At 37.2% G+C, this 21593-nt stretch overlaps 1 protein-coding gene across 1 annotated transcript in view; it reads left to right on the plus strand.

Annotated features, from left to right (window-relative positions):
- Positions 1–13459, plus strand: part of LOC105049097 (zinc finger CCCH domain-containing protein 45) — a 32316-nt gene extending 18857 nt beyond the window's left edge. The window contains exons 5-7 of the mRNA XM_010928654.3: positions 2322–2390; positions 7832–7918; positions 11990–13459. Of these exons, the coding sequence (XP_010926956.1) occupies positions 2322–2390; positions 7832–7918; positions 11990–12838 (1005 nt within the window). The 3' untranslated portion in view covers positions 12839–13459. The remainder of the gene's footprint in view (positions 1–2321; positions 2391–7831; positions 7919–11989) is intronic.
- The last annotated feature ends 8134 nt before the right edge of the window (positions 13460–21593 follow it).

Here is a 21593-nt window from a genome sequence, read left to right on the forward strand (position 1 = left end):
AACGATTGTGGTCCCTCTCTTTGACGTATCATCAGGATGATTTAGGTCATTAATCCTTGGGGTAGAATGTCATGTTTTTTCTGTGAGTTTTGTGCATTCTACGATTCTCTTGGAACACATATGATTCAAAGGCAGGATTTTAGCTCAAATCTTATCAGTGAATTTATATGATGAGATATTTAATCCACAATATTGATTATAACTTGAAGTATTATGATGCCTAAAAACCAAAAAAACTAAGGGTGCGTTTGGTTACATTTTTTGATTTTTAAAAAGTATTTTTTATTTTTTTTGATTTTTGCTATTGAATAAAAGCAAAAAAAGTAAAAAGTATGTTTGGTAACTACGTTGCTATAAAGCAAAAAGCAACATTTGGGGATGGCAGGTGAAGAGCTCGACGAGGAAGAAGGGATCGGGAAGGGAGGGAGAAGGGGGTAGAGAGGTGAAGAGCTCGATGAGGGAGAAGGGTTCGGGCTCTTTACTTTTTGGTTTGGCATTTTAGATGTGGGGAAGCAAAAAAAGCAGAAAAGCAAGTTTTGGAAGCAAAAAATTTTTGCTTTGTATATAAAGCAATTGTTTTGATTATTTTGATTTTTACTTTTTGCTTTTCCTGGTGTTACCAAACATTGCTCTTTGATTTTTGCTTTTTAAAAATTAAAAAGCAAAAAAAGTACTTTTTCAATGGCTAACCAAACGCACCCTAAATGTTCTGGAACTTATTTGCTATCAAAAGTTTGCAGCTATAATCTCCTCCAGTGTATGCATATATATATTTCTGTGTAAGTACTTGGCGTATGCATACTTCCATGGTAGTCTTCTTGCAAGCATGTGTTGAATATGAGTTGCTTAAGCCACACCAGTGTTTCCTTATAAGTGATCAATTACATACAATTTCGTAATCATTTCCAATCCCAATGCATTTCCTTTGAAAGGTCAAAGATGGATGGCAGAAAGAAGTTTGCTTCTATCAGTGATGCATAATATCATTTTTATTCGACATCATGTTCTCAATATTGAAGCTCTTCATGAGGTTACACCATGTTAGGATGTTGTAGGCACAAGATTTTGGTGTTCCCTGCACACATGCATACATGCATAAACACACACACACACACATACATACATACATGCATGCCTACATGCAAGCATGCATATATATACATACATGAATGCATACGTGCACATATACAACACACACACACACACACATGCATACATGCACGCATACATGCATACACAGGCATACATGCACGCATACATGCATACACAGGCATACATGCACTCATGCATACATATACATGCATGCATAAACATCTACATATGCATGTATGTCTGAATAGTCCACGAATGGAAATAAGAAGACCTAATGTAATTCTTTCTTGAGTTTGACCTAATGTACTTTCACTTTGAATAAAGCTAAGAAATTAGACTTAATTGGAAGTTCAAATTTGTTTGATTCATGGTATGACTGGAAATGGAAGTATGTGGACTGGATATACTGGAAGAAGTATAAAGTCATCATGTCTGAAAAATCAGCTGACATGTTATTGGCAAGTGCAAAGAAGATATATGGTCTTTGGTATGAATGGGTGCTTGGACTGTGTCAAGGGTTCAAGAAAGAGAAGCAAGGACCTAAAGATAATATGGATGGATGTCAAGGCAAGAATACAAAATGGCTTGCCTTGACAATGGATGCTGGCCATTCTTGATTACAGTGGGTGCTGCCCTTTGCTGGAGTAGTTGCTGATAAGGATCCATGGAAAGACCTTTAGCGAGAATGAGGGCTGGATCTATGTTGAGGGGTCAAGAAAGAGAAGGTCAGGCGCTAACATGACAGTGTGGATCTATGTTGAGGGATCAAATGAAGGAGATTCTTAATATTGAACACATTATTGTACAAAAAGAAACTTGTTGTGCCGAATACCCATGTTTTAAAAATAAGTGTGAATATGATCAAATACATGCAGAAGATTATGCTGATAGTTAGGTGTTGGTTTGACTGTCATCTTCTCTACAACAGTTATTGTTCATTTATGAATAATTTAATGGGCATATAACTCGAAGCTCTAAAGCCTTCTGAAGTTCTAATAACCTAATTCATCTTTGAGTGGTCCTAGATATTTATGCTGCTGCTGCCTTTGATTGATAGACTGTTGCTCAAATATTTAAATCTTTATTACAGTCTGATTTTTAGCATCTTGCATTTCTTTGTTCGCTGTCTACACCGCTAGAAACTTCTTGTTCAATTAATAATGGAATATATGAACTTATTCTTTTGGCTTGTCAGCTTCAATTTATACGTGACATTCCTTAACTTGCAGCTATGTGAGTTGTCCTTCAATAAAACTCATCATCTCAGGAATCCTTACAATGACAACTTACCAGTGAAGGTATGATATGGTGTCTTGTAATTTTTAACTTGACCAATGGCTTTTTATAACATCTCTTATTGTTTTGTCTGTTTGTCCTATTTTTGCTATTACATGACATGGACATGGTGACATGCAAGGATTAATAGTTATGCGGTCATCTTGTGTGAGATTTTTTTCATAGTTCCCTTTTTTAGGAAATATTTGCTTGGAATCCTTATAAATACAGAATGCTGGTTGAGTGCTGAACATCGTACAAATTTCTTACTTGTCTCTTGTTAGCCATATAATTTTTCAGAAATGCAACATGATCAATCTGAAATATTAAAATTGCCCAATTTCATGTGCCATGTGCACTAACTCATGGAAGTTTTTAAGCAGCGTAATATTAAATCTTTTACGTGAAGTTAAATTGACAATTATATTACTGAAATCAGCTTCTTATTAATTTGTTAATTATTAAAGTGATATATTTCAGAGATGACATCTATGCTACAAACCATCCAAGCATAAACATTACTTGAAACCAACTTGGTCAATGTGTAATTTACCTCTCTCTGGACTGGAATACTTTTTTGCAAGTTATGTATGATAAGATACCTAAGCTACTTCCACATTTTTTTTGTGTTTTTTGTATCAAGGGCTTGTGGACATGATAATTTCTTTAAAAAAGTTAATATAAATACATGTTTTAGAACTCATCTGATAGATATTCTGTAGAAAGGCTTGGCATCACCACGATTCCATTACTATCTCGTATGTGCACGTCTGTTAGCTGTCATCCAGTCTGCTGTACATGTTTTCTTGCACCAGGTAGTTGAACATGCCTTTGGCAGGTCGATTGTCTTATTTTATTTTATTTTATTTTGGATTGGCAACATTTGAGAAGTGTATATGTGAATATCTAGCTCAAGTTTTGCTTTCTTGTCTTCTTATTTAACAAGTGACAATATGAAAATCAAAATTTATTTCAAGGTCGTTTTATTATTTGATCACATGCTGAAAATTGATAATACAATTATTATAGTAGTATGATAATCTAATGAATGACAATTCAATTTGTACCATATTTCACATAGCACTGAGTGATACAGATCAGTAGTTAATTTGAAGACTCGCTTGTAGGTAACCAGCTTAGAGAATTGATGGCAAAGATTAATTTGAATCTCAAAGTTAATGCATGAGTTACCTTGTATTTGGGCAATTCAGGAAACAAAAAAGACCTTTTCATGAAGAATGTTAGACATATAAAATGATCGGTGTTTCTTTAAGAAATCCACTAATTAAGCTTTTAAGTTGACCATGAGACGACTTACCAAAGGGAACATTTGCATAACATAACTAGAGCTGCTGTGAATTCTTAACTGAAAACAATTTGCATTTATAATCACAATGTCACCAGTCCATCCCCTCACACAATTACTTACTCCGTCCCATCACATTCTTTATATCAAAAAATACAAAATATACATGATAAAATGTCCCTCGACTACAATCATCTACCAGGTTTGGAACTTCGGCATACTACAGTATTTAGCCAATGAAGAGAAAAGAAAAAGGTTGAACAGCTCCAAAGACCTTATCTTCTGCTATGGAATTTGACATCGTGTTGCCTATGCAATACTGTATGCGGTTATTCTACATGGACCAAAAATAAAGTTCACTTAGCATTGCGCAGGGACATACGAGACCTGCTTAGTATCGTACAGCCACATATGTGAGCTCACTTTGTATTTTGGTGCTAAATATGTTCTTATGTGCCAGTTTAGGTGAAATGGGTTCAAGTGGGTCTGATAGGGATATTGAAGTTAAAATGTTGATTACATTATAACTATTGCTATGAGGGACTAGATATTAAGCAATAAGTATTAGTTGTTATTGTTATTAATATTTGCAATTATCCATCTATAAAATTATTATTATTACAGTTGTTTCTATTATACTTTGTTAGATTCATTTTTAAATAGTTAAAAATTGGTAATCACATATGCAGCTGCATATAGCATGTCTACCGTGCAATCCCTTGATCACCTGCATATCTCAGCTGGTTTTTGAAACACTTGAAAAAAAACTTATTTTCTAATTTTGTTTACCCCTTAAGCTCATTTAAGGTAAGCCACCTTAGTGGTCATGCATTAAGAAATGCCTTCATCTTTGGAATTGGTAGTTCGACATATCTGACTGCCTGTTGTAATAAAGAAATCTCCAGGTTCTCGATGTTTAACTTTAATTGTTGAATATATAAGAATAGAAATGTAGGGAAATTAATTGAAGTAGATTAGGATAGTAAGACAATTGGTTTGGCCTTTTATTAGGCAAATTATGATGCAGGAACAAGGCCTTTTGAGTTTTGATAATAATTAAGCTCTTGAACAAGTTCCTTAATATGCTTATTAGTGGTTGTGATTGGGTCTTGGTGGTAAAAGACATGTTTGACCTTTTAAAATACTGAAGTCTGATCATGTATGCTTACATATGAGCAGCGTCGGAATCATGTTGGGTGGAGCCGGGCTTCCATGTAGCCTGTTGTCAGATTTAAAAGGATATTTTGAGATTCTTTTCGGGCCTAAGCCCGAAAACTTTTTTGAGGCTTTGGCTGGAACCCAACTTGCCTGAAGCCTAATTGGACGACAAAACTCGATTAGGTTGAAAGGCTTAGACATGATAAGATCGACCTGAAATGCTTGGCCCAACCAAATAAAACCTTTGTTTTGGGTCAATCAAGTTCTCTTTTGAGATGATCCATTCAGAGCAAAACAACTAATTCATTAAACAAACTACATTTAGATCCGATCTGGAATTCAAATAGACAAAAACAACCATACATCATGATGCAAAACTAGAGTAATTCATAAAATCATGCAAAAGTCAATAGAAATAGTGAAGTTGGTCTTAGTTTGGGTTGTGTTTTAAAATTAGGCTTTGTGCCTAGAATTAGGCTCGGGTTCAAGCTGAGCGTGGACAGTTTTACTCAAGGTTTGCTGTGTCGGTATCGGTGGCCGTTCCGACCAGCTGGTGGCACCGTATGGTATGGCTTCATACCGTATCGGACCAACGCAAACCGACAAAGCCAAAGGAAGCGAACCGGAAGAAGAAAAAGAGAGAAAGAGAGAGAAATAGAGAGAGGGGGGAAGAAAGAAAAGGAGGGAGGGGAACTCGTCGGAGATGTCGTCGGACATTCTTCAGCTGGCCGTCGTGGCCGTCGGACGATGCACTCCGTGCATGTGGTGCCGCAGGCGTGAAACAGGGGCATCGTCCTTGTTTCATATTTTTTTAAAAAAAGGTCAAAATACTTGAAGCCAGTAAAGCTGACCTATTCACTTTGTAAAAAAGGTCGAGATTGCTGACTAAACTGTTTTGGTCTTTTAAATTTTTTTTTTCAAAGTGAAGTTGATAAATTGATTGCAAGCTTCACTATTCATCTTTATTTTTAAAAAGAATGATGGACAGGGGCTGTCGCCCCTGTTCCGTAGCTGCGGCTCCGTCTGCCCATTTTTTGCCGTCCTTACCCGACAAACATCGATGGCCCTTTGGCCGGCTGCTCGTCCTCCGGTACATCGCTCCCCCCTCTGAGCGCTCTCTCTCTCTCTCTCGCTTTCTCATTCTTGTAAAAGCCCTATTGGGCGATAATCGGGCCGCTGAAGCCCTCCGATGGCCGCAACAGGCCACCGCCGGCCTCCGATGGCCGCAACAGGCCACCGCCGGCCTCCGATGGCTAGGGCTTTTTCTCCCTCTTCTCCTCCTCTCTCTCTTTCCCTCTCTCTCCTTTGGTATACCTATTTCACCAACCGAACTGTGCCGGTTCCCTGCCGGTCTGATATGGTGCCGGTGTACTGACTAGTTCGGACTGGTATGGAATTTCTTGGTTTTACCCATTGACTTAAAGCCGGCTTGATATTGAATGTAGCCCTGATTGTAGCCTCAAGCCCGACCCAAATATTCTTGGCTGGCTCGAGTCCACGTCTAGCCCTATGCACGAGGCATTTTCAGATCAGGCAAAATCCTCTCAAAGTTAGCAATCTTGAGTACACAAGCTATTGGTTAAATTATTTTCTTTGTAATTATATTTATTCATATATTGTTAATCATTAGACTAAAGGACCATACATGCGATTAAAAGGACTGGAAAATTTTATTGTCATACCATGTAAATAGGTCGAGATTGCATAATCATTTAAGCGGTTGCTGAAGATTTACGGTATCCATTTCTGAGAACCTTGGTTTATATGAGAATACTTGAAAGAGTCAATGCAATATTATTTGACTCTTACGCATGTTTACTTTTAAATAAAAGATATTACATTTAATGATTTATGCTGTTCAAAATATTACAATTATTTATAAGTATTCTTTATGAATGTTCTGCCTGGATTTGTCAAAGATCTAGCAAAAAGAAAGGAAGAAAATTATTAATAAATGTGTCAATAATAAATGATTCATTTGCATTTGATCTTTTTCACCCATTTTAACATCCATATAAAAGTGAAGAAGCAAGCATTCTCATAAAAATATATAACCAAGCATAAAAGTGAATTTTACATATAAGATTCATTTAACTGTCAAAACTGAAAGGTCTAAGATTAGAATTTCTGACCCATAAAAGTATAGAACCAAGCATAGTTTTATGTAATGCTGGTAATTTAAACCAGTCCATGACTTGCTGTTCTGTTTTTTTGGTATGCGATGTTATTGCTTTTGAAAGAGCTTGGGATCTTGCATGCTGGAAGGAATTAACAAATTGGATGGAGTGAAGCGAAGAAATTAGCGTTCCCCATATAAAGTTCATGCATTTAAATGTCAAACTCTAAGGGTCTAACATTAGCGTATGGAAATATAGAACCAAGTGTGGCTTATGCAATTCTGGTGGTTTATTCCAGTCCAGGGCTTGCTATTGTATCATATGGTGGTATGATGTCAATGCTGTTGAAAGAACTCTGGATCTTGCATGCTTTTGGAAGTTCACAATTTGGATGGCAGGAGTTCATATATAGCAGGCCAATTTAAAACAAAAATATTGGCACATATGAGAGAGTTGGGGGGGGGGACTTTAACATTGGATGGCTGATGAAGCAATACTGACAACTGTGATGAATGCAGATTTGAATGTTGATATCGGACATGTGGTAATGATGCCGTTGAGTAAACCTTTTACTAATAATAGATGTAATTCTAGCAGCTTGTAGGGGATTATTTTCTGCACATACCAAGAGGTTTTGAAGTTGGTGGGGCTGGTGAGAACTTGTTATCTAGGCATGGAGTATGTTTGCTTTTGTTGTTGTGACAAATCCTATGAAATTACAATAAATGGTATTTTTAATGAAATAGTTGACCTCTGGTATTTATTATGCTAATAGGAATATGATATTCCCTAAAATTTGCATTTTTGTCTCTTAGAAGCTCAATAGTTGAATCTTATTGCGACTAAAGTTTTCAAGTTCTTTCAAATTTTTACATGATTGCAGATAAGCCGAGACTGCCAAGAGTTGGAGCCTTTTATTGGTGAACAGCTGGCTTCTCTGCTTTATCTTGAGCCAGATAGTGAACTCATGGTACGCTGCTTCACATTTTCCTAACTTTTGTAACCTGTATGCTGTACATTGTTTGTGGCGCCAACAAGGATTAATTATCCTATGTCCGCACATCAGATTTACCTTTGCTGTGCATGATCTATGGCTGTGCATCAACAACTCCATATCCCAGAAAAAAAATTTGTAGAAATTAGAGAAACTCGGGGTGAATGGAAGATATACAATGAGTAAATACTAGGCTTGCACATATAATACGAAAATAAGATTCTCAGTTTTGAATATCAGCTCTTGTTTGGAGCACTTTTCTCTAATGGTTCAATTAAAGTGGCTTATACACTAGTTTCCGCTTTACGGTCTCCACTTAAATCTTGCTTTTCAATTCAAATATTCCGCTACTAATTCCATGTTGTTGAATACATGCTAGTGGAAAAGTCTACCTATCAATTCTTCCTGAGCCATATGTCATCTCCAAAGAAACACTTCAAACTATAATAATGCCTCTTCCTATGTCTTTTGCTACCTTTAATATTTCTATTTTATTTATTCCATTTTCTCAAGTCTTCACTTTCTTTCAGAGTACCGCTTTGTGTACCCCAGCACGTACATTGAATGAGTGCCAAACCAGGTTTTGTGTACCATACACAAGGGCAAACTGTTTGAGTGGGGTTTTAGTGGCCTGGCAAAAACCCAGAAGGGGTATATGCTGGGCTACAGAAAGGCAATTTTCTTTCTTTTGTAGGCCTCTAAGGTTGTTTGGCAATTAATTGCATGCTGTTTAGCTCTTGCCAGTGGTTACATTGTCTGTCTACATCATACCTTCTTTCTGATATGTACTTTCTCAATAGGTTATCAACAGCCTAGGGTATGTGTCCTTGTGCAGTTTGTGATGGCTCACACTGCTGTGTTTCAGATCGTATGGTTGCATGGCATAATATGCTGAATTATAACTGTTGGGTAGCATCCTTCTCTTCCATTTCAAATCCTCATTTTATATTGATCATCCTTGTATTTATCAAGGCACGGCATTCTTCTCCATGTTTATTATTGTCATTGTCATTGTAATTATTGTGATTACCATTTGTCTAAGGATTTGAAGGCCCATCTACAGATTGAACATGGTAACCAAAAGTTGTTCCTCTATATTGCAACAAAGGATAGAGATTAAGGAGCTACATAATGGAAAAGACTTTCCATAGTATGGCTAATATACATACAGCATAACCCATGAGGATATCTACAACATTGATAATGTGATAACAAAGTGTGAATGCTGTACACATTGTTATATTTTTGTCAAGCAAGCTGTTTGCGAGCAAGTGCTAGTTCAGCTTGAAATTTGGCTTGGCTCCATTTTGCTCAGTTAGGATTTAAGCTAAGCCAGAGCTAGGGTGAGATCGTTTGATCTCCTCTCAAATGATCTTGAGATATAAATATTTAGATAATTTATATGTATATATTATGTTATTTTAATTGTTATTATCTATATAAATAATTATAAAAATAACTATTTATAACAGATTAATATAGGCTATAGAATAGTACGTATTTCAACTAAAAGATTAAAATATAATAGGGATTATTACTCTAAACTTTACAATCAAAAGCTTCAACTAATCTTAGACTCTCATTGGATCTCTTGAACAAGCTGTTCATGGGCAGCTCAAGCTTAGTTTCGAAATTAAATGAGGTAGCTTATGCTTGGCTCGATTATGAATGAGCGGAGCTTGAGCTAGGCCTTGCTTGGCTAGTGTTCATCTCGTTTCCACCCCTATTAACAACTATGTTCACTTGTGTAAAACATGTGTGCAACTTTAATACAGAACACTCAAAAGTGGTTTATATTAAAAATATTGAATAAAGTAGCATATTTTTAGCTTGTCAATTGCAGATGTTGTGCATCTTTCCATGCCAGTTTCCCGATTGCCAATAAATCATGGATGATAAATATGCCATGCCATCTCACAATCGGCATAGGCATTGCACATGACCATCAAATTCCTGGCCCTTATGTTGTTTGCATCCCCACATGAAGTTACGAATTTTTACCCTTTGACTAGGCCATCATTTTTGCATTCTTATCTTTGTTATTTCCACTTGCAATTCAGCATTTTAAGATTAGTTATCTGAAGCAGGAGCAGATTGGGGTTTGGGTTTAGGGGAGAGAATGTCTTAAAAGATTTAGATAAGGAAGGGCTTTGCAAGCATGTGAAACCAAATTTCTGGAGAGATTCCATAGTGGGTCAGCACCTTAGGAGTTTCTGGCTGCTAAGTATATAAGTACCTTAAGCTTGATTTTCCACTCATGGGATCATGGTTGTTAACATTGAAATGCTTCCAGTTATTTCTTCATTTTCTTAATATTTGAATTCATACATGTACAAAGGATGGTGTTATCACAAGCTGTAGGATATACAAAATCTGGGAAGCTTACCTGTTACAATTTATATCTTTGATAATTGTCCTTAGTTTAATGCTTACTAAACTAATGAAATTTAAGGTTCACAAGTGCTCTGTACTAATTTATCAAAATTGCATTTGTTTTTCCATTCAAAAAGGAGAAAAAAAATGCATGCGTTTCTTTTAGCTTTTGATCATGAAATATTTATACCATTATGATCCCAAAATTGAATATGGGAAGCATTCTTTGTTTACCCACTCCCATACCTTTAACTTGGAGGAACATTATTTTGGTTCACCAATGACAAATTCTTTTGGCTTTTCATAGTTTCTAATTAGTTTTCTTTGAGGAACCTAGTTATGAGAAAGGCCCTTAAATACCATTTCAGTCAAATCTATATAACTTGATTCATCATCTTGATTGTAACCAAGTATTTCATCAACTTTAACCTTCATCAAAATGTATGCTTATCTCATCATTTAGTAGAAGTTTTCTTCCACAATTTTCGGCTTGACTACATTTGGGATTATAAAACTTCATCAATGATTGTCACATGTGTCGTGTGCTTTACTATGGCTCTGTTAAATATTTTTCAACCGAATTTATATTTCTTTGGGATTATTTATATTGGCCTCCAACATAGTGACCACCATTGTCATCAATCCTGTTTGGTTTCAGATTAAGCGGAGGGAGATCCCTCCAAATCCCCCCTATTGGAGGGATATCCTCGCCAAATGCCAAAAATAGGCTGCGAAATGGGACTTATGCCATGTGGGGTTCAAAATGGGTCCACATGGTATAATTCTATTCCACCATTTTGGTAAAATAGAAATTCCATAGCTTGGCTTGCCCCTATTCCCTTCAATTACTTTTTTGCCCTTTTCCACTTTGCAAACACAAATAAGTGGGAGGGCAATTTTGTCTTTGTGATAAAATTCAAAGCATCTTGAAATCTGATGCACATTAAATGATCCTTATTCCCACCACTTATTCCCTGCACTTATTGCTATAACCAAATGCCTAAGCCCTTCTATTATGCGGAATAAGCCTATCCCTCCAATAGTACAAGGCATAGCCCTTCAAAGATTTATGCCTTACCAAATGTGACCAATGAGTTGACAAATTATTAGTTTGTCCTTTTTATATAAAGTAAGTAAAAAAAAAACCTTAAATGAAAATTTAATAATTTTTTTTTAATAGCTATGAATGCTGAAGGTTAGCAAAGAACTGCTTACTTCCCTTTAATCTGTTTACGAATGATTTGGTCAATTAATTTTTCTCTTAATATCCATGTAAGCAGAAAGTTGGTTAGGCAAGTAACTGCTGATTGCCTTTTATCATGCTGGTGAGCTTTGGTGCAAAGGTAAGGGTGCTCCATCATGACCTGAAGGTCATAGGTTCAAAACATGGATATAGCCTCTCTGCATACAAAGGTACGGCTGTGTATATCAGACCACCCCCCACCCCCTCGAGTCCCTACATTGGTGGGGGCTTCATGTGCTGCACTGCCTTTTTTTGCCAATCTTGAAATTTTTTGTCTTGGTTATTCATATTTCTTTCCAAGTTTATTTACCTGTTCATTGTTATTGTATCCTTATGTTTGAATGTTACTGTCTCTTGCTCTGTTTCCTTCCAAAATACAGACATGCATATATGTGTGCGCACACGCACTGAAAGAGTGGGTTATATTGCAGGCAATGCTGATAGCTGCAGAGTCCAAACGTGAGGAGGAAAAAGCAAAGGGGGTTAGTACAGATGATGCAACTGATAATCCAGATATTGTCCTGTTTGAGGACAATGAAGAAGAGGAGGAGGAAGAAAGTGAGGAAGAGGATGAGAGCAGTGGCCAGGGTAGCCAAGGAAGAGGTAGGGGAAGAGGAATGATGTGGCAGCCGCACATGCCACTGGTGCGTGGAGGGAGGCCAATGCTTGGGGTCCGGGGTTTCCATCCTGTCATGATGGGTGCTGATGGATTTGGTTACGGCGATTGCTTTGCTGCACCTGATCTTTTTGGCATTCCTCCCCGTGTTTTTGCACCGTTCGGGGGTCCAAGATTTTCTGGTGACTTCTCAGCGACGGGTCCCATGTCTGGGTTGGTTTTCCCTGGTAGGCCGCCCCAGCCTGGTGCTGTTTTTCCAATGGGTGGCCTTGGGATGATGATGGGCCCAGGTCGGGCACCATTCATGGGTGGCATGCCCATGGGAGGTGCTGGCCGGGCCAGTCGTCCGATGGGGGTGTCTCCTTTCCTCCATCCGCCTCCACCTCCACCTCCACCCAACAGCAGGCCTGCAAAGAGGGATCAAAGGAGACCAGCAAGTGATAGGAGTGACAGACATGAGCCAGTATTAGATCAGGTCAACAAGGTTCAGGAAATGATGGGACCTAGCAATGGAGCAGATGGTGATATGGGGTACCATCGTGGTGCTAAGGTCCAGTCTGAGGATAAATTTGTTTCTGGAGACAATTTCCAGAATGATGATAGTGAGAGTGAAGGTGAGGCAGCACCAAGACGTTCAAGACATGGTGAGGGAAAGAGGAAGTGATGTTTTGGTCTGAGGGGGAAGCAGCCACAGACCACTAAGAGACACCTATGATTGAACATCAGAATCACTTGAGTTTTACTAACATTTTTGCTTATGCTTGTGATCTGGTGAGTGGTACAGGGTTGTTTTTTGAATTATACCTGAACTCACCACCATCTTGTAATACGACGTTCTCAAGCTTTGGAGCCTTCTGTTAAGAAAGTTGGGGGCTTGGAGGTAGTCTCATGAGGCTAATGTATCAGATGAATGTCAGAGAATGGGGAGAGTTCAGAAGAGTTTAATGGACGCGTGTAATATTATCAATCACAATTTTAGTAGGCTCATCCATGATTGAAATGATTGTGTTATTGGACTCTGTACAGCATGATGGTATATGAACGTGTACAAGGTCAGAATTCTTTTGGTGTGTTGAGACCTTGCGAGCCACCACCAGTGGCTGTAAGCTTTCATCATCTGAAGCATGGAAGAGCAGATTCTGTTTTCATTTTCATTCTGAGAGTGCCATTCAAATTAATTATGAATGATGCCTTACCTTGTTTCTAATGTGTAATTCTTGGAGTCCTTTTCTTGTTCCGATGACCATGAATATATTTTCAAGCGACCTACCATTGTTATGAGTAACTAATATTGCTTGCAGATTGGAGTTCTATCGAGTCAGAACCAAAACAAATAATAGTCAATAATATTCCATCATTGATTGTGTTTGGCAACGCTGTTGGATGTTTTGCCTGATTTTTTGTCCAAGCATCCCCGGACTTCAAACAGGAGACATCCTTTCTCTTCTCGAATCCCCTCCTGGTAACTCGCAGTTATGGGAGATGTGGGTGTGAAGAGATTGAATGTGGCAATCTCTTGGATTTTGGAGTTTTTGCTGTTTTTTGAGGGATGCTTTTTGGTATCTGCATCTCTCATTCCTCTTGCTTTTGATCTCTGCTCAGTCGTGAGGAATATAGCATGGATTATGGGAGCATCATCCAAATTGGTATAGAAGTATTAAATCCCTGAGTTGCAACTTCGATGGCCATGATGCATGAGGTGAACTCGGAATTTTGAGTTCAGAAGAGCGGTTTCAAGCCATAGCGGAACGTACCATTCATTGTCTGAGATGTTACGTTGGATGCTTTAATTTCAAAGCAGTCCTTCAGTTTGTCTCCAAGATGTGGCTTGTTTGCATAGAGTGCTCTGGAGCTCAAACTAGTGGGAGTTTGTAGTTTCAATTATCTGCTGCACTCTGATGTATGATTTGGTTGCTCTCTTATCATCATCATCATCATTATTTATAACTTTTTATTTTAAAATTTTTCCAGGTGACCTATTTGGGTTCCACCCGTTATCTTATTTGAAGAAATGGTGGTGACCTGTCACCATTTTCCTCAAAAAGTGTAACTGGAGTTATTCCTGGACAGTGGATCATGGATGAGAAGCTCGAGGTACGCAAAGTTTGGATACCTCCTTTTGTCGTACAAGGATTTTGTGCTGCATTTATACTAATGTCAGGAGGAGAAGAGTAATCAAGAGAAGATGGAGAGATGGAATGGGCCAAAGTTCATATTTGCTGCATAATTATGAGTTATGACACTGTAAATCATCCTTTATTTGTATGCTTGAATCATGTAGGAATCCGTCCATTCCCATTTCATGAAGCTTGAGGACTCCTGTGATTTACGAGAAGTGGAGGGGGGAAGAGGCAGCTCTTAAAAAGTGGAGAGGAAGTTTTTTGTTTAGTTGGAGTTTTAAGGGAAGAAAGGATGAATTTTTTTTTTTTATGAGAAGATATTTTTCATATTTTATGAGAAGTGGAATCTCATGAGAAAGATGGATTTTGGCACTTTTCATGGAATGAAAATTGATGATATTTTTTTTAAAAATATAAAAGATTCACGATTAAGATTGTGCAAAATATCAATGGATGGTTAGAATGAAATACTGAATAGTAAATATAATAATAATATTTGTATAAAGTTTAGGAGTAAAAAGATATGATTTTATATCTATTAAAGATATAATAGGTATTTTACATACTTTTTCTAAAAAAAATGGGTGCTCAACCAAACATAAGCTACTCTGAAATAAGTCACTTTCTGATGGTCAACCAAACATGTCAAAATTTTATTTTTAAAAAATAATTTATTTTTTGAGATTTTTTTTTTTACGAATTAAACGAGTCTTGAGAGTCAATTTTTCCAACTTGAATTCATAATATTTTGACATTTATGGGGCATCTCCATTTATTATAATATATGCGTAAATATGATATGCTAATTACCATGGGGACAGTTATTTAAAAAAAAAAAAGGGCAAGAGTAAGGTGTAAAAAGAAAACAAAATTGAGATGAAGATCATACAATTATAAATATGAATATACAATTTCAACCCTCATGTATTTTGATGGAAGACAGGCATATCGATTAGAACTGCACAAGCTACCGCTGTATGCTTCTTTTAATCCTTTACCCAGAAGAATGGGATATCATAATAATCCATTTAAGGTATCTAATTCCAAATAGAGAAAACAAATTTATTGATCCATGTACTAACTAATTATTCCATCATACAAGAAATATCGAAAAAACTCTAATTAGATAAAAAATATAATGATTTTAGGAGGTGTTTGGTTGGAGGGAGTTGGGCTATAGAATTGGTGACTTTCATTTGGAGTTTCATTCCAATTTCGATTCCGAGATGGAATAGGAATGACCCAACCTATCTAAACTCAATCTTTACTCTCTCTTAAGGATTCAAATTTTTATTCCGATTCCGATCATAAATCAAATGCTTTGGGAGATTTGGCCATTCTGATTCGAATTCCAATCCATTTCGATTCCTACTCCGATTTCGATTTCGGTTGCGAACCAAACACTCCTTTAAAAGAATGGTTTCATTCACAGTGCGGATTAGGCCCTCTGAAGAAGGCAGTTTCTAGACTGAGTTCCCTTACCATATGCAGCTAACTTAATATAAGATGTTACTACAAATCTTAAGATTTGCATGCATGGCAAGCAGGCCTGAACGAGACACCCACTTTCCATCTTTTTAGCTTGGCTAGAATTGGGCTGGGCCAGACCAGATTCTACTCCTGCCCAAGCTCGGTCCGAAATAATTTTTTAGGCTTTGGGCTAGGCTTAGGCCTGATTTTTTTAAAAAAAATATAGGTCTGAGCCTGGCTTGAGTCCGGGCATGAGACCGGCCCAAACCCAGTCGGGCCGGCCCGCATCCAAACCCGAATCAGGCCCGAACCTAATCGGGCCTGGGCAAGCTTATTGCGGAGGGAGGGGATGAGTGGGGGAGGGGGCGGTTGAAGGCAAGGGAGAGGAGGGAGGAGCGGAGGAGAGGGAGGTCAGCGGAGAGAATGGAGGAATACCAGAGAACGCCGCCTACCAGAAGGCTCCCATTGTCGTGCCATTGAGCGTTCCCTCCGTCGAGAGCTCCCGTAGCGGCATCACGATCGACGGCTTTGGATCGCCACCCAATGTGCTGACGGAGCCCATTTGGGACACCATCCGGTGGGATTTGTCGTGGATCGTGAGCAAGCTGAAGTTGGTCATCTTTTCAAACCCCTTTCAGGAGGATCCGGATAAGGCGCTTCGGGATCGAGACCTCTGGGGCTGATGATCGGAGAGCTCTGCCACCATCAACGCCTCTGACTCCCCTCCACCACAGCCGCTGTCTCCCGCAGCCAAGTCGGCCGCCACCTCCACCTTCGGCATCAGTGCATCGTCTTTTCCTGGCAGCAGCTCTTTCCGATCGAGAGGAAGACTTCCCACTCCGATCCTTTTTGATTGTATCGGAGTCTAGGCAAAGATGGAGCCGCAGAGGAGGGCAGAAGGGTCGGGCCTGACTTCGGGCTTGGGCCTGGGCCGGGCTCGTGCTGGGCCAAAGGTCTGCCCGAGCTTGGTCCGAAAGTAAAACAGCCCCAGTTTTTTGGGCTCGAGCCCAGTCTGAATAGTTTTGGATCGAGCCCGAAGCCCGATCTGAAGCCGGCCCGGCCTGAGCCCACTTCCAGCCCTATTTTCAGCCTAACTATGAAATGGCAAATTGCAATTTTTAAAGTATTGATTTTTAATTGAATATTGCATGTTAAGTTGGTTCTCGAGAAATGAAATGTTGTGGACTGATGACTAAACTTTATCTGCCTGAAGATCAAGCAACATGTGCTTAGATGTGCTGTTTAATGGTGGAGATGACTTCCTAATAGAAGCTAAACACTAGGAAGAACAAGAAAGCAATTTTCCTTGCCAATATACATGTCGACTGCCAATCGGTCTGGTTGGGCCAGCCAATAATCAACCTAAGCATCGAGTTGGTGCCCTGGCAAAGCCGTGTTTTTCGTGTAAAATATATTTTTGAGGCATTAATAAATCCTTTTATTGTATATATGCTTGCTTTTGTGAAATTATGATAGCATGTGATGTCTATTTGATGTTTGATTACCCAAGATCTATGGAAACAATATAAGAGAATTTGTTGATTAATAGGTCACTTGAAGGGGAACCATACTTTAGTTCATTATTCTTGAAATTGTCCCGGCTGAGAACGAAATTAGGATATTTCATTTATATGGCTAATAATAACAGGTAATGATCATTAGATGGTGGCAAGCCTTTCTCAATTGTCATTGAAGAGATTCACACACCAACACTAGGGCTGACATGTCACGTGGACAAGATAGTTTAAGAACAAGCTTAATTGAAACTTTATTATCAAGATTGATGATGTTCTCATTATGCGATCGCCCTTTTTTTTTTTTTTTTACTTATCCTGTCTATCCATGGGAAGTGTCATGAGTCGAGTTACCTTCCTTGATAGCTAAAGTACTGAGGCTAGGATAGCCAACAAGGAGTCCACCACCATATCGAGAGAATAACTTATCTGAGCAGGGGTTAACCAGAAAAAATAAATCGCTTGATGGTCTTTGCATAAAAAATAAACTTATACTTTATTTATGATTTTTTGGAAATATTTTTAGAGAATTAATTACTCCAATACTTGGTTAATTTGTAGACTCAATAGATGTTTCAGTAATGGGTTGAAAAGTTTCATAATTATTTTATTTTGGATAAATTATAAGAACACCCTTTAACTTTAGTCCAATTTTATCGATATCCTCTCGACTTCTTATTCTATTCTTTTTTTTTGTATTACTATGTATCTATTTTAATATTTTTTTATTTCAACTATATTCATCTTCTGCATATGATATTTTTTAACTATCATCATTCTGTATCATAAAGTATAGCTGGTCGTATGACTATTTTACAAAATTTTTCTTGCAACTTGGTAATTAACTTATGATCACATCATATCTAGTTGCATTTTTTTTTCATTCAATATATTTTAATCATATAGATAATATCTTCTTCAGTCTTTTTTTTCTTATAAATAATTGATCCCAAATATTTTTGAAAAAGATCACTCTTATAAAATTCATGGTCCTCAATTTTCACTCAATTTTCATCTTTATTTCTAATTTTACTAGATTGCACTGCACGTATCTTATTTTGGTCTTACTTAAAATCTTTGAATTCTGGTGCACTCTTCCATAATCTTTTTAGGGTAAATTAGAAAAAACTATCCATTTGAGTTTAAACTTAAAAATAGCTATCCATTTAAGTTTCAAGTAAAAGCAGCTATCCATTTGAAATATAATCTAAAAATAACTATCCAAATTGGGATGAAATGGTCCAATTGCCCTTACAGTTATAAAATAATAATATATTATTATAAAATAATACTATACTATTATAAAATTATACTACACTATTATAAAGCAATACTGCATTGTTGCAAAGTAATGCTACAATAAAGAAATACTACACTATGATAATATAATATTATATTATTGTAAAGGAATACTACACTAGTATAATACAATAAAGTAACACTGTATTATTATAAAAAAATACTATACTAATATAATATAATACTACTTTATTGTAAAGAAATACTATACTAATATGATACAATAAAGAAATACTGTATTATTATAAAGTAATACTATACTAATATGATATAATACTGTCTTATTGTAAAGAAATACTATACTATGATAATATAATACTATAGTATTTTAAAAGATATAAGGGTATAAAGATATAAGGGTTATTTTAGTCAAAATGGGTAGTTACTTCTAACTTATGTTTTAAATGGATAGCTACTTTTACTTGAAACTTAAATAGATAGCTACTTTTAATTTGAAAGTATAGTTGAGGATCTATCTCTAGTTTTCTAATCCTTTTATATATCTAATCTAATATATATATATATATATATATATATATATATATATATATATATATATATATATATATATATATATATATATATATATATATATATATATATTAAAATGAAGGCTCCTCAATAGAGAAGACTCCGTTTGACATGTAAAAATTTAGGAAAAGAGGAGCGAGCAACATGTGAGTGGATGTCTCAACATGGGACCCCAGCCATCGTCTAAGCTTCCCTATTTGGCCCTGACGATTCTCCTATGAACTTCTCTAGAACGGATACATGCCCAATGGCAACCTCAGCCAGTGGATCTTCGGTGAAGAGAGGAGGAAGACCATGAGGTGGGTGGCATGGTAGCGAGTGCTGGTGAATGTGGTGGAGGGGCTGCAGTACCTGCATCAGGGGTGAGAGCAGGTGGTGCTCCAACAGGATGTGAAGAGTAGCAACATACTTCTAGATGGCAAGATGCAGGGGAGACTTGGAGACTTCGAGCTAGGCTGTACGAGCGACGGGCGGTGCCGAGCAACATCAGGGTGGTGGGCACACTGGAGTCCCTGGCACCGGAGCTGGCATTGCTGGCGACGCCCACGATGGCAAGTGATGTGTATAGCTTTGGGGTGGTGGTGTTGAAGGTGGCGTGCGGGTGACGACCGATCGAGAGGGCAACGAGGGTGGAGGATGAGGATTGGGTGCTGGTGGAGTGGGTGAGGGAGATGTATGCGGAGGGGCAACTGATGGAGGTGGTGGAGAAAGGGATGGAGTTCTGAGAGGAGGAGATGGAGTTGGTGCTCAAGTTGGGTTTGGCCTACTGTCATCCCGAACCAAAGAAGCGGTCGCAATGAGTGAGGTGGTGGCCCTACTGCTAGCCGTCGAGGGTCTCGAAATCTAAGAAATCCTTCCGATGTCTCTTAAGTGCTCTCCTTCCCACAGATCTCATCACATCCCCTATTTTTACAACTCGTACGATCCCATATGCTTGAGACGGGACCCCAACTGGAACCTAAGAAACCCTTTTGATCTCCCTCAAGTGCTCTCCCTCACACGTATCTCCGAAACATTAGCAGAAATGAAAAGAAAAAGAAGCCCAAAGAAAAAAAAAATCAATTTATGTGGGAAAAGGTCTTACCTTTAAATTTTTTCCCGTTGTTCCTTTGTTTTCGTTGATTTCTCTTATGTTTCGCTTCCTATATTTTTTCTATTTTTAGGAGTCTCAATCGGATGGCAGGCTTGGAGCACCCGAATAGGGAAGTTTAGATGATGGAAAAGATTTTAAAAGGGGAATGTAAAAAGATAGAAAAAAAAAAAAGGAGCAGGAAAGAGAGGAGGGTGGAGAAATTTTTCGGGACTCATTTGGTTGACTGGAAGTGGAGAGGGGAAGAGGCATTTCCTGAAAAGTGGACAGAGAGCTTTTTGTTTAATTGGAGTGGTAAGAGAAAGAGAGTGAAAAAATTCTTTCTACGGTAAGTCACTTCTCATATTTCATGGAAAGTAGAAATTTATGGAGAAGATGGATTTTAGCACTTTTCATGGGATGGGAAGTGGTGCTATTTTGTTCTTTTCAAAAATATCTCTTTAGATCAACGGTTAAGATTTTACAAAATATCAATTGATGGTTAGGATAAAATACTAAATAGTGATATAATATTTTATTAATATTATTTTAATATTTATATAAATATAATATTAATATTATAATAATTATTATATTTTAATATTTATACTAATATAATATTTTTATTAATATTAATATAATATTTTTATTAATATAATATAATATTTATATTTATATTAATAAAATTATTATATTAAAATATTAATATTATATTAATATATATTAATATTATATTAACATAATAAATTATTATAGTTTAATATTATATTATAATATATTAATATTATATTTATATAAATATAAATAATATATTAATATTATATTTATATTAATATAAATATTATATTAATATTTATATAAAATTTAGAAGAAAAATATGGTATCATATCTATTAAGGATATAATAGATATTTTATATAATTTTTTTAGACAAATAGATACTCAACTAAATGTAATCTATTCTGTAATAAATTATTTTTTTATGCTCAATCGAATATATCAAAATTTTATTTTTAAAAATATTTAATTTTTTTTTTCCGCTGAATAAGTCCTCGATGTTCTGTTGATGGGTTTCGTGAGAGGGACAAAAAATGGCACACGCTCACGGGTGTAGGTATTGGAGGATATTGGAGATGGGAGGTGGAAAGCACCGCCCACCGGATTGAGCCATGTTGCCACCAATCGCCTCGTCGTCTGATCGTCGGAGAACGTGCGCCTGCAAAAACGAGAAGTCCACACCGACCGGAGGCGGCTCCGGCGGGGACCCTCCGACGGTCAAGTCAGAGAGGTGACTGGGCAACAGTGAAATGAAGACAGAGAGCTCGATCGAGAGAGAGAGAGAGAGAGGAGTGAGCCTGTATTTTTGGAGTTGAGAAGTGGGGGGGAGCGGATCCCTTGCACTGTTGCCTTCCCCGAG

Source organism: Elaeis guineensis, chromosome 7, assembly GCF_000442705.2.
Source record: "Elaeis guineensis isolate ETL-2024a chromosome 7, EG11, whole genome shotgun sequence".
Lineage (NCBI taxonomy): Eukaryota > Viridiplantae > Streptophyta > Magnoliopsida > Arecales > Arecaceae > Elaeis > Elaeis guineensis.